General features: G+C 26.6%; 9 protein-coding genes across 9 annotated transcripts; 5 read left to right on the top strand and 4 right to left on the bottom strand.

The window, feature by feature from the left end:
• Window positions 1-76: 76 nt before the first annotated feature.
• On the bottom strand, window positions 77-1,744 carry ENU1_197750 (hypothetical protein; the record flags this gene model as incomplete). Its single annotated transcript, XM_008862011.1, has 1 exon — window positions 77-1,744. The coding sequence occupies one exon, from the start codon at window positions 1,742-1,744 to the stop codon at window positions 77-79; it is 1,668 nt and encodes a 555-aa protein (XP_008860233.1).
• Window positions 1,745-1,885: 141 nt separating this feature from the next.
• ENU1_197760 (leucine rich repeat protein, BspA family protein) lies at window positions 1,886-2,764 on the bottom strand (the record flags this gene model as incomplete). The annotated part of the gene is made up of 1 exon (XM_008862012.1): window positions 1,886-2,764. One exon carries the CDS (start codon window positions 2,762-2,764, stop codon window positions 1,886-1,888), a length of 879 nt encoding a protein of 292 aa, XP_008860234.1.
• A 1,262-nt stretch (window positions 2,765-4,026) lies between these two features.
• Window positions 4,027-4,557, top strand: ENU1_197770 (mutT/nudix family protein; the record flags this gene model as incomplete). The annotated part of the gene is made up of 1 exon (XM_008862013.1): window positions 4,027-4,557. One exon carries the CDS (start codon window positions 4,027-4,029, stop codon window positions 4,555-4,557), a length of 531 nt encoding a protein of 176 aa, XP_008860235.1.
• A 200-nt stretch (window positions 4,558-4,757) lies between these two features.
• ENU1_197780 (CCAAT-binding transcription factor, putative) lies at window positions 4,758-5,418 on the top strand (the record flags this gene model as incomplete). Its single annotated transcript, XM_008862014.1, has 2 exons — window positions 4,758-5,033; window positions 5,137-5,418. 2 exons carry the CDS (start codon window positions 4,758-4,760, stop codon window positions 5,416-5,418), a joined length of 558 nt encoding a protein of 185 aa, XP_008860236.1.
• Window positions 5,419-5,498: 80 nt separating this feature from the next.
• ENU1_197790 (hypothetical protein) lies at window positions 5,499-7,301 on the bottom strand (the record flags this gene model as incomplete). The annotated part of the gene is made up of 1 exon (XM_008862015.1): window positions 5,499-7,301. One exon carries the CDS (start codon window positions 7,299-7,301, stop codon window positions 5,499-5,501), a length of 1,803 nt encoding a protein of 600 aa, XP_008860237.1.
• Window positions 7,302-7,507: 206 nt separating this feature from the next.
• Window positions 7,508-8,990, top strand: ENU1_197800 (hypothetical protein; the record flags this gene model as incomplete). The annotated part of the gene is made up of 2 exons (XM_008862016.1): window positions 7,508-7,653; window positions 7,706-8,990. The coding sequence occupies 2 exons, from the start codon at window positions 7,508-7,510 to the stop codon at window positions 8,988-8,990; spliced, it is 1,431 nt and encodes a 476-aa protein (XP_008860238.1).
• Window positions 8,991-9,165: 175 nt separating this feature from the next.
• Window positions 9,166-9,501, top strand: ENU1_197810 (hypothetical protein; the record flags this gene model as incomplete). The annotated part of the gene is made up of 1 exon (XM_008862017.1): window positions 9,166-9,501. The coding sequence occupies one exon, from the start codon at window positions 9,166-9,168 to the stop codon at window positions 9,499-9,501; it is 336 nt and encodes a 111-aa protein (XP_008860239.1).
• A 262-nt stretch (window positions 9,502-9,763) lies between these two features.
• On the bottom strand, window positions 9,764-10,081 carry ENU1_197820 (hypothetical protein; the record flags this gene model as incomplete). The annotated part of the gene is made up of 1 exon (XM_008862018.1): window positions 9,764-10,081. The coding sequence occupies one exon, from the start codon at window positions 10,079-10,081 to the stop codon at window positions 9,764-9,766; it is 318 nt and encodes a 105-aa protein (XP_008860240.1).
• Window positions 10,082-10,521: 440 nt separating this feature from the next.
• ENU1_197830 (protein kinase domain containing protein) lies at window positions 10,522-11,493 on the top strand (the record flags this gene model as incomplete). The annotated part of the gene is made up of 2 exons (XM_008862019.1): window positions 10,522-10,739; window positions 10,791-11,493. The coding sequence occupies 2 exons, from the start codon at window positions 10,522-10,524 to the stop codon at window positions 11,491-11,493; spliced, it is 921 nt and encodes a 306-aa protein (XP_008860241.1).
• Between the last annotated feature and the right edge of the window lie 173 nt (window positions 11,494-11,666).

An 11,666-nucleotide genomic window follows, 5' to 3' on the forward strand; every position in this document is an offset into this window, starting at 1 on the left:
TTAAAAAATTTGGTTTTATATAACAATAAAAAATATTTTAATCAATAACAAAATTTATCATTTCAATCAAATTATGTTATTGGTATAATAAATCAATAACGACATATTCATCAGTATTAACCGTTGGTAATGGTAAGTTAAACTTAATTTGCTCGATATATGGTTTGAGAGCTTCACAGTTTTCTGAGAGTTGGATTTCTTTTTGAAGAATAGCAAATAATTGTTTTAATGGAGCAGTGAATTGTTGATCAGTAATTAAGAGAGTGATGTGAGCGTCAAAGAAAGCCATTAACCAATTTAGAATTCGTTGTTGAGAAATTGGAGTATTTGATTCAAATTGTTGAATGAGATATTTTAATATATTCATTACTTCATTTGGATTTAATTGAGATAACATTTTAGGTGCAGTTTGTGCATTAATTTCCCTATCAAACACATGCAAAATAAAAGTATCCTTATTGTTAAATTCTATTTGGTTGAGATTCATTTTAACTGTTATACGGAGAAGTGAAAGAAGAGGTACTTCTGTAACAGTAACGTTATCTCTTTGGATAATGTAGTCAATATAATTTAAATTGTTTTCATGAATTAATAATAATAACAAATCAGTATAATCTCTTATAAGGTCATAAATAATTAATTTAAGAATAATGCTCCAATACACGTCAGTTGAACACTTTTTCTCTTGAATTCTTTTATGAACTTCATCCCACAAATTCCATCTTAAATTACCATTCATTTTGATAGCACTCTCAATTCTTTCAATAAAATCTTCATCACTTGGAACATCAAAATTAGGTAATACATCTCCATTTTCCTCATTTAAAACTTCATTTTGATATTCTCCACTTGAACTTCCAACAAAATTATTCACATCACATTCAATAGAAGTTTGTCCATTACTGATATGTTTTAAGCAATCAGACAATGTAGGTTTCATTGGTAAGTCAATAAATTCTAATAGATTATTAGAATATAAAATAATTTTATTGTTAATACCACAACATTGTGAAGTTTTATATGTTTTTAAAGCAGAATTATATTGACTAGAAATGAGCTCTGTTTGTTTAGAACCACTAACCAAAATAAAATCTTCATTTTCGCTTAAATCATAAAAATCTCCGATAAACTCATGGCCAATTGTCAAATCTTCATTTATTAAAATCAATTTTTTATCACAAATCACAAAAATTTTCTTTCTTCCTGACACAACTTGTTTGATTTCATTTTCATTAAAACTTATCTTTTTTATTTCCTTTCCTTCCATTGAATAAACAAATAATTCAAATTTTGTTGCTAAATAGATATTTGGTGATGAGTATAATAATGCTGTAACTTCTTCTTTTACTTTAAATAACTCAGTATATTCAACAACTTCTTTATTAAAATTGACAGTACCAATCTCATTTTGTTTAGATATCAAACAGGTGTTAAGATCGATAACAGCTATTTTAGTAACTGGAGAACCACTTTGATAAACTTTAGCTTTTGAATAATCAAAGGTAGGTTTAGTAAATTGAATTATTGTTTTACTTGATGTTAAAACATACAACGAAAATTCATTTTCTTGAGAAATACTTACTGCCTGAACAATAGTAATTCCAGGTGGAATCATAATAGTTTTAAGGCTTTGAGCAGTATTACTATCCCACAGTGTTACAGTAGTTGAATTGATACTTAAAAAACTATTTTTACCAATGACAAGGATTTGGTTAATATTCCCCACTTCAACACTTTGACTCATTTCTTTCCAATGAACTTTTTTTTTAAGTTTTTTTTTCTAAAACTATTTTTTATGATAATAATATTATTTTTCTTTTATCAATTTTAGGTTTTGTAAATACTTAATAAATACCAAAAAATAAATATATAAAACACAAATTCATTACCAATTTATTTGTTTGGCTCCTTCAACTTGTGAAAGTATTTTACATCCTCTAAAACAACCAACACCATACCTAATTGGAGTCGAATGAAGTGGGGCAGACACTTGGAATAGATTTACACAAGACCAAAATGCTCCGTTTCCAACTGAAGTAACTGATGAAGGAAATAAAACTCGTCTAATAGAACAACAACCCCAAAATGCAGCATCACCAATAACCTCTAAATGAGGTGGTAAAGAAAATGAAATAAGGGAAGTGCATTGAGATAATGAATTAACTCCAAGGGAAGACACATTTGAAGGGAATTGAATAGAAGTTAATGAATAACATTTCCATAAACAAGCATCAGGAATTGAAATAAGGGTTGAAGGGAATGAAATTACCTTTAAAGACTGACAATTTTCAAAACAATTTGACTTTAATTTCAATAAACGAGAAGGAAGATGAATAGAAGTAAGTCTCAAGCAATTCTTAAATCCAGAGTATTCAATTGATGTAACAGAATCAGGGATATTAATTGTAGATAATCTATCACAGTTATAAAAACATTTTTCTCCAATACAAGTAATTTCTTGTGGGATTTTACCTTTTGTCTTTTCACGATCACTTTTTGTATATTCAATATGTTTGAAATAATATTTATCTTTCTTCATTAAAAGATATTCGTTATAATTTACTTTGTAATGAATAATATAACAAGAAAGATTTGGAATAATTCTGTCGTCTCTAGAATAGATGTTTTGAGTAGTGATATAACGAAAAATTGGTGAAGAAATTGGATTTTCTTTAAACATATCAGTGAGACAAGAAAATGATTTTTTGACAAGTTGCAATCTAATAAAATCTTCTGTTGTCTTAAGGTATTGAGATATAGTCATTATTTCTTGTAGGGTAAAAGACAAGGAACTACTCATATATAAGGAAAGAAACACAATTCTACTTTTTTTACAGTTATTTTTTTAGTTATCCTTTTCTTCCAAATAAAAATAAAAAATTCTTTTTGTTGAATTATTTTTTTAAAAATATTTTGACGTATATACAAAACTGAGAAATATATTAATAGATTTTATAAAAGAAAGTAAGAGAATGAGGTACAGTCAATTTTTATTTATAATTTTAACTTTTAAATTGAATGACATTGAAAACATTTTTTTTAATTGAAAGATTTGAAACATAAATAATCATAATAAATCGTATTTTAAGTTACAATTGAGATGGAAAGTGATATTTTTTATATTCAGAAGATTTAACCCATTCAACAATTCTCATATTTCTTTGATAACTTCCAATTTTATTAATAGTTTCTAAATTTTTGTATGTGAGACGAAGAGATTGAGATGGTTTAGGTTGTTTGGTTTTTGGTTTACAAGTTTCTGAAGAACTATTTTTTTTGGTACAATGAAAAGTAGATTTATTTAACCTTACTAATTGAAACAGTTCTTCTGATAAAAATGAATATACCTCATTAGCTATTTGATTACTCTGCATACTTATAATTTTTGATATTTAAGTTCATCAAAAGAAGAGATTTAACTTCTATTGATTCTCCTAAATTTTTAAGTGAATTGTAAAGACACTTTAAAATACTTCAATTGAATTTCAACTCATTCTTGTATTTTTGTTTAAATTAGTTTTAATTATTTGGAGAACTTCGTGATTATTCGTCTCGTTATTTGTTGTAGTACTGTCTTAAAAAACGATATATTTTATTTTATAGTTATAGAAATGAATGAGTAAATGATTTTTTTATATTTTGTTGTCTTATTTAACCAGTAAAAGAAAATAAAGAATAAAAATTAGTTAATTAAGTGTTAATAGAATTTTCATCTATTCTTTCTTGGTCAGCAGAGACTAATCATATCCTGAGCTTGTTTTCAAAAAGAGTAATCTGTAAAAGATAATAAATAAAATATTTTATAATTAAAAATTTGTTTTAATAAATGTTGTCAAATTATAACAATATAGATAAATTCAATTATCAATTTTATTGATAATATGTTTTTTATCAAATAATACCATATCAACTTTTTAATAGGAAGATATTATTAATATAAAAGACATAATGACTCATCTTTTTTGCTAATTTATTTCAAAAGAGAAGAAAAACAAAAAAAAGACAACTGATATTTATAACAGATAAATGGAACATCATCCATTAGACTCTTTTAAGTATTGCCCCAAATGTGGAAACAACCAATTTTTGGTTGAAACATTTAAATCTAAGAAATGTTCATTGTGTGGATTTCATTACTTCTATAATCCAGCAGCTGCTGTTGGTGTATTTGTTCTTAATGAACGCGGTGAATTACTTGTAGGAAAACGGACATTTGAACCAGCAAAAAATACTTTAGATTTACCAGGAGGATTTGTTGATTTTGGGGAAAATGCAGAAACTGCTGCAATAAGAGAAATTGAAGAAGAAACAGGACTTCAGTTAGAAGTAAAACAATTAGAATATCTCTTTAGTTTACCAAATGAATATATTTTCAGTGGCTTCAAAGTTTCAACAATGGATATATTTTTTAAATGTATAGTCTCCAATGGTTTAGTTAAAGGAAAAGATGATATTTCTGAGTTAAAGTGGGTTGACATTAAGTCACTTGACCCTTCATTATTTGGACTGCAAAGTATATCTCAAGCAGTTGAAATGTTTATGAAATCTTTTCAATGACGATATTTATACTCTAATTCACTTATTTTTTACTAAGATAATTTATTTTTTAAAGTAATATTTTTATAAGCTTATCCAAAAATATTTAAATTCCCGCTTTTTTTCATTATTTTAGTCCATTTACAAAAATGAAAAAAATAACCAATCAAATTCAAAACCCTTAATGCTATAAATAGTGTAACTAAAAACTCGAGATTGTTATGTGTGCATCTGTCAATAATACTTCGTTGGAGATAACTCAACCTCAACAACCAAGAAATTTTCAGTGGAACTTATTACCTTCGAGTTACGTTTCAAGTTATTCTAAACAACAAACTTACACTGGCTTTCCTAACGATATAATTCAATGGTCAGCAAGTGATGCAGAAAAGAAATACATTTTTGTAAATGACAAACAATATAACCGAATAATGAAGAGAAGAAGTGAACGACGTGCATTAGAATTTCGGAGTATTTCTTCATCACACAAACAGAAAGTTTGTCTTTTTCTATCGGTTTGAATATTCCACCAATAGGAGTATTATGACCCAATATACAAATTTAATGATTAATAACAAAAATATTAAAGTTAATAAATAGTTTAAATATGAGTCTAGGCATCTTCACGCAATGAACAGACAAAGGGGAGAAGGTGGAAGGTTTTGTAGTAAAAAGAAAATTGAACAGTCTCAAGTTTCCAACACTACTTCTCCTCAACAAGTAATTGAAACTACTTTAATTGGTTCAGACAATCTTGTTATTTCTCCTATTGAGCCTATACAATCAGTTCAATTAAATTCAGGTATTACACAAACACCAACCATTTCATATGAAACTAATAATATTCCAGTACAATTAAAAGATCTCAACACTCATCCTTAATCATTCAACCATGTAATTGAATCTTCTTTGTTTTATACTTCTTTTTCATATTAAAAATAAAATAAGAACAGGGTAAAAAATTAATTTAATTCTTTTTGTTGTTTCTTTTTTAAATCATCTAACTTACTATGCAATTCTCGATTTTCTTTCATTGCTATTTTAAATTCTTTTAATAAAATATCTAAATCTTCATCAGTTAAATCTTCAGGTTTCATTTCAATTAATTTTGGAATTATTTTATTCTTATCAAAATGAATAGGAATTTCTGAATAATAATCAGATAGACTTAAAGGATTTTGTGCTTTTCTTTTAGCCTTAGAAAATAACATATTATAATCTTCTTTTGGCAGAAGAACTTTTTCTTGTCCTAATGTTAATAAAAATAAAACTGCACGATCATATTTTTCTACAATGTCAATAATCCAATCCGTAGAATTCATATGGAATAATTTTATAAAACAAATATTTGTTGGAATAAATTGAATATTTTCTTTTAGTAAAATATAAGCAAGTGTTTTTGTTACAACTTCATTATCACTCAGTTTTATTAATTGTTTCACAATATTTTCAATTACACAATATGCATCTCTTAGAATTTTTGCTTTTTCTATAGGTGATCGTTTCATATTAACATTTCTAATTAATGCTCCACATTCTTTTAATATACTTTGTTCATCTTTTTTCAAAAAACCTAGCCCAATATTTTCTACTTGAATAAATTGTCTCATTAAAATAAAATCTTCTAACTTTTTATCTTTTTCACGACATTCAATAGGAGTTTCTTCTTTTGGATTGTCTTCATAACTTGGAGGCCAAAGAGATTCGAATAATGAACAAGTAAAAATTGTTTCAATACAATTAATTATGTTTTGTTCATAAGTTTTAAAATCAGCTTTCCATAATTCATGTTTTTGTATTTTGCCTCTTGCTCCATTGATTAATTGTTTAAGAAATACTGCCTTTTCATTTAGTTTTAATGTAGAAGATATATTTGAAAATTGTTTGAATGCCGTTTCAAATGAATTTCTGATTGCTAATGATTTTTGATTAGAAAGTCGTTCTAAAAATAAGTTTCCACTATGTTCTTCTGGTTCAGTTGGAGGAATAAACCATTTTGGTTCGACAGTGTTAATTTCTATTTCAGTTTTAGAGATACTATCAAATGTACGTGGTTTTATACTTGGACATTCCATCCATAAAAATCCAGGTTGAAGACCATCACCTACCCACCCCCAAGAACAACCATCGAAAATTAAAGGTGTTTCTATAAAAAGGATTGGCATTTCTCCAAAGGGAGATTGTAATGAATCATTTGCAATTAATGAAATTTCTTTTGACCTTCGTAACAAGATTTCATTACTTTCTAAATTATCATAAAAATGTTTTGGGAAAGCATAAAAAATATCTGGCATTGTCTTCCATGGATTTAATGGTTTTTGATTCGCATATAATGCAATAGTGCCATCAGTAATTTTTCCATATAAACCATTTAATGTAACAAAATTATTATCATTTGGATTTTTTTTTATCATATGAGTTAAAAGAAATTCTGGGGTTAGTGTCAAAGTTCGATGTGGAATAACTAAAGTAAATTCATGCTCTAAACAAGTAACAACAGACTGTAATCCTATTTTATTACTTAGTAATTTTTTTATTTCCAATGATGAATTAACTTCTTTTGAATTAATAATTTTGTCAATAGCTACATAAGGCATACAATATTGCTTAGCAAATGATTCCATAAGTTTTTCAAATACATCTTCAAAAGGTACTTCTCCTGGAATATCTATTTCTACTGGTGGAGAGATAGATGAAGAAGGTAATTGATTTGTTGATTTTCTCCAACTTTGTGATGAAAAGTGTGATGATGAGCGTGATAACATAGTTTTTTAAGTTACTTTTAAGATTTATTTTTGTTGTTTTTTGTGTTTTTAATTAATAAAATTTATTCGTTATAAATAGCAAAAATAAATTAGAAAATAGTTATTTATATTTTCAAGAAAAACAAAATATAAAATTAAAATTAGTAATATTATTATTTTAAAAAAACACAAAGAGAAACTGAAAACAAAAATTGTTATTTTTAGGAATGGAGCAAGTGAGTCCGAGTATTTCTCTTAGGAATGGCGCAAAACAATGGAAAAAAAGACATCCAAGTAATTGTGAGTCATTACCCCAATTTATTAAGATATCAGGTAATGTTCCTGGATTACTTATTAGACCAGCAGATGGAAAGTTTGTGTTATATGAAGTTATTTAAAGTAAAAAGATATATTTATGTTTATAGGTCGAAGTGTACAATTCTTTATAGCCATGACTCTACTGAAAGACTAGAAACAATTCACCAATGGCTAGTTAATATGTCAATGATGCTTCATTCTAATATTATTGCGTATGAATTTCCTGGTTATATGGATGATAGCAGTGAATATTCTGATACTTTAGTTTCAGACATTATTACAAAAGTATTTAACTACATATTAGAAGAAATGAAACAACCTTCAAAGTCAATAGTCCTTTATGGGAAAGGAGCAGGTTGTGGACCAACGTTATTTCAAGCATTTGAAACTCGTAAAGAAAATGAAGTAGGTGGCGTTATATTAATTAATCCAGCGGTAAATGCATCAATTTTAACACGTTCTCCATTTCACAAAGCAAGTCATATAAAAGCTGTTACTTCACCCGTGGCTATTATCTTTGGTCAATTATTAACTGAAAAGAAATACATTAGAAAATTATATTCATTAATTCAAAATAAAGGTGGGCTTGGAGTTATTGAAGGTGGTGGAAATGACTTAGAAAAAACTCATAGCGATGAATTGACAGATGAAATTATTAACTTTTTGATTGAATTTATTCCTGAATTACAATGCTATTTCAATGGCGATGAATTAGAAAAACAACGCCCAGCTGAATATCAAACAAATTCTATTGATGAAATTAGTCAATTTCTTAAACAAAGAAATCTTCAACACCTCACAGAGCTCTTTATCTCTTATGGATATTGTAAAGTAGAACACTTTATGTCAATGTGTCCTGATGAAATAGACTTCCTTGGACTTGAAGAAAATGATAAAACAACATTTAAACAATTAATAGAAGATGCAAAGAATGACCCTCTCCTTCTTTATCCAAAACAATCCACTAAAACTAAACCAACTAGTATAGCCAGTGCAAGTAGAATTATTTGTACTAATGAGGCTTGGAAAGATTTAGACTATAAAAATAAAAGAAAAAGTATGAAAGACGTTGTTCTGGAGGCTATAGGATTAAGTAAACGTTCGCACCCAAGAAATAGTTCTATTTGTTATGGAGAATCAGTTAGAGATAGTGACATGTTCATTCATCAATCCAATATTAGTTCAGGTTCAACTGATTCATCTATTGGACCAACTACTCCTAATGAACCAACTTCAAAAAAGAAAGGAAGACTCTCTTTTATTTTCAAACAAAATGGAACAAAATCACAAAATGAACCTGTCACTTTAAGTGAAGGATCTGTTACTCCAGCAATTATGAATGACAACATTGTTCTAAAAGAAAAGGAACAAAAAAGAAGAGATGATTATTAGAGAAAGGTTAAAATTATATATGAGTAATAAAGTTTTATGAAAAGAGTTAAAATGGAGAGTAATGAATTTCAATTGTACTTGTTCTTTTTTATTTTTTTTTTTACTATTTTGATAATAAATGTTGTTTTTATTATAAAATATAATAAGAAAACTAATCTCAAAAAAATATTTCTTCATGCAAAGCAATAATCCATATGATGAAAATGATTTATTACTTGTTCAAGTAGATAATGATAAAACTCAACGAATTAAAGATGTTAACACAAAAATGAAAGAAATTAATACTGGAATTTCTATGATGAATAGTATAACAAAAACACAACAAACAGTCATTGACCAACTTGAATATAATTATCAAAATGCTGAAGAATATACAGCGAAATCAGCTATGGAAATTGACAAAGCAGGGAAATATCAATTTTCTGGAGATAAAAAGAGACTAATAATATTATTAATATTAGTTATTGTTGTTACATTCCTTATATTCATTATTTGGTATAAATTACATTAAATCTTACTCATTCATTTTTTTTTTTTAAATTTTGTTTCTTTTCTTTAAGACTTGTTACAATCTTTTTGTTGAGACATAAGTAGATTGAATCTTATTTTTTTGGAAAGTTCAAATAAAAGATAAGAATGAAAACCAAATAAAGGTAATAGTAAACAATAATACAATTTCAGCACACTTTTTTAATAAACTTCCTACTTATGAGAGTAAAGTCTCTTATTACTATTATCAAGTTAAGACTATAATTTAAACGCATCAATAATAACTATTTTTCTTGTTTAAAGTGGTTGTATTGTTTAATAACTGAAACATTATCTTGTTTGAAAACTACGTCATCTTTCAAAACAGTAGTTCGTGAAGTGTGGATAGTTAAATAAGGTTGTCTTGGTACAAGCTCATTTTCAATAACAGTTCTACTAGGGCGGTTAAGGTACATTTGTAATTTTTTTGAGTCTTGTTCTTTAAAAAGTGATCCATGATGAATTGTTGTATTAGGTGGTGAAGTAATTCTAAGTGTTGTTAAGGCAATGACTGGTGTTATTGGTGGTTGGCTATTAGACATTGTTTCTGAGGAAGTGTTCATATTCTTAGAAAAGGAGGTTTGTGTTTATTTCCTTTTTCTTTTACACGACACAAAATTTAGTATTTTTTAGTATTTTTATAGTATTTTTACTTCGTTATATATTCAGTTGGGGTTATTATTTTTTGAGTTGTAGTTTCTTTCATTAAATTATTTTCAGCCAAATTTGTTGGTTAACAGATGTTCTCTGTCTCATTATTTAAACTGAAGGTTTTGGTGTCTTTTAAAAAGTCATCTTATTGTAAAAAATAAAGTAGATCTATTTTTAGAACAATCAAAAAATCCAAGAGTTACTCAAAAAGAATGATGCATTCGATCTTTGAGAAATTAAAAAATAAGAATTAATTTAAAATAAAAAGAAAGAACAAAATAGTAATTAATAGTAAAATAATATAATAAAAAGATAAATAAAAAGGAACTAATAAAAAAACAATAAAGGAAGTATGACAGAAAGGATATGTTTACACTCACGATTTACACTTTTATCTAAATTAGGAAAAGGAACATATGGAGTTGTTTTTAAAGCAATGGATAATGTTACACAACAATGCATTGTAATAAAAAAGTATAATAGTGAAAATATGGATGGGATTGGAATTACTTCATCGGCATTAAGAGAGATATGTTTATTAAGACAATTAAATCATAGAAATATTGTAAAGTTTGTTTTAATTAAAATATAAAATGAAATAAAAAAGAATTAAAAAAGAAGAATATTAGGAGTTTGTTCAGGAAAGAATGAACTTGAATTATTTATGGAATATTGTGATTGTAATTTAAGACAAATAATAGGAGGATATCTTGGTAATGACATAATAAGAACAAAATATATATTTAAACAAATTATGGAAGGACTTTTATATATTCATGAAAATAATATTGTTCATAGAGACTTAAAACCAGAAAATATTTTATTAAAAAATGGTGTTGTAAAAATTTGTGATTTTGGAATGGCTAAATATTCATTTAAAACTTCTACACCCAACGGTATGCTTCTACAATATGCACCACCAGAAATTTTACAAGTTATGAGTTCAAATGATCAAAACAAAGAAGCTATTTATGTTCTTTCTGATAAAATAGATCCATGGTCTTGTGGTATTATTTTAATTGAAATGACTCAAAAAAGTAGTAGTAATATTCAAATTGACTGTAAAAAACTATATCGAGAATCAGAACAAATCAAATCAAATTATTTGGACCACCCAATAAGTAAATTTTTCAGTGAACAACTTTCACATATAAAAGACAAAGACCTTCTTGTTCTTATTAGTGGACTATTACGTTATAGTACTACATTACGTTGGACTTGTAAAGATGCAATAAACTGTAATTGGCTTGAAGGCATAGATACTTCAAAACCCTATAATATATATAACAATGTTAACTTTTTAAAACAGCAACTAAGTGATTGAGTATAATCCTTTTTAAATTGGTTAATTTTTATTGATGGAAATGGAGAAAACAGGTGTTACAAGAAATAGCATAGATAATATAAAAACCAATTACAAAAGAAAAAATTCACATCAATCAATGAATATAAATGATAGAAGAATCTGTGAAAATAGATATTATCTGTATAGACAGA

This window comes from Entamoeba nuttalli (assembly GCF_000257125.1).
Source record: "Entamoeba nuttalli P19 unplaced genomic scaffold asmbl_9316, whole genome shotgun sequence".
Taxonomy (NCBI): Eukaryota; Evosea; order Mastigamoebida; family Endamoebidae; genus Entamoeba; species Entamoeba nuttalli.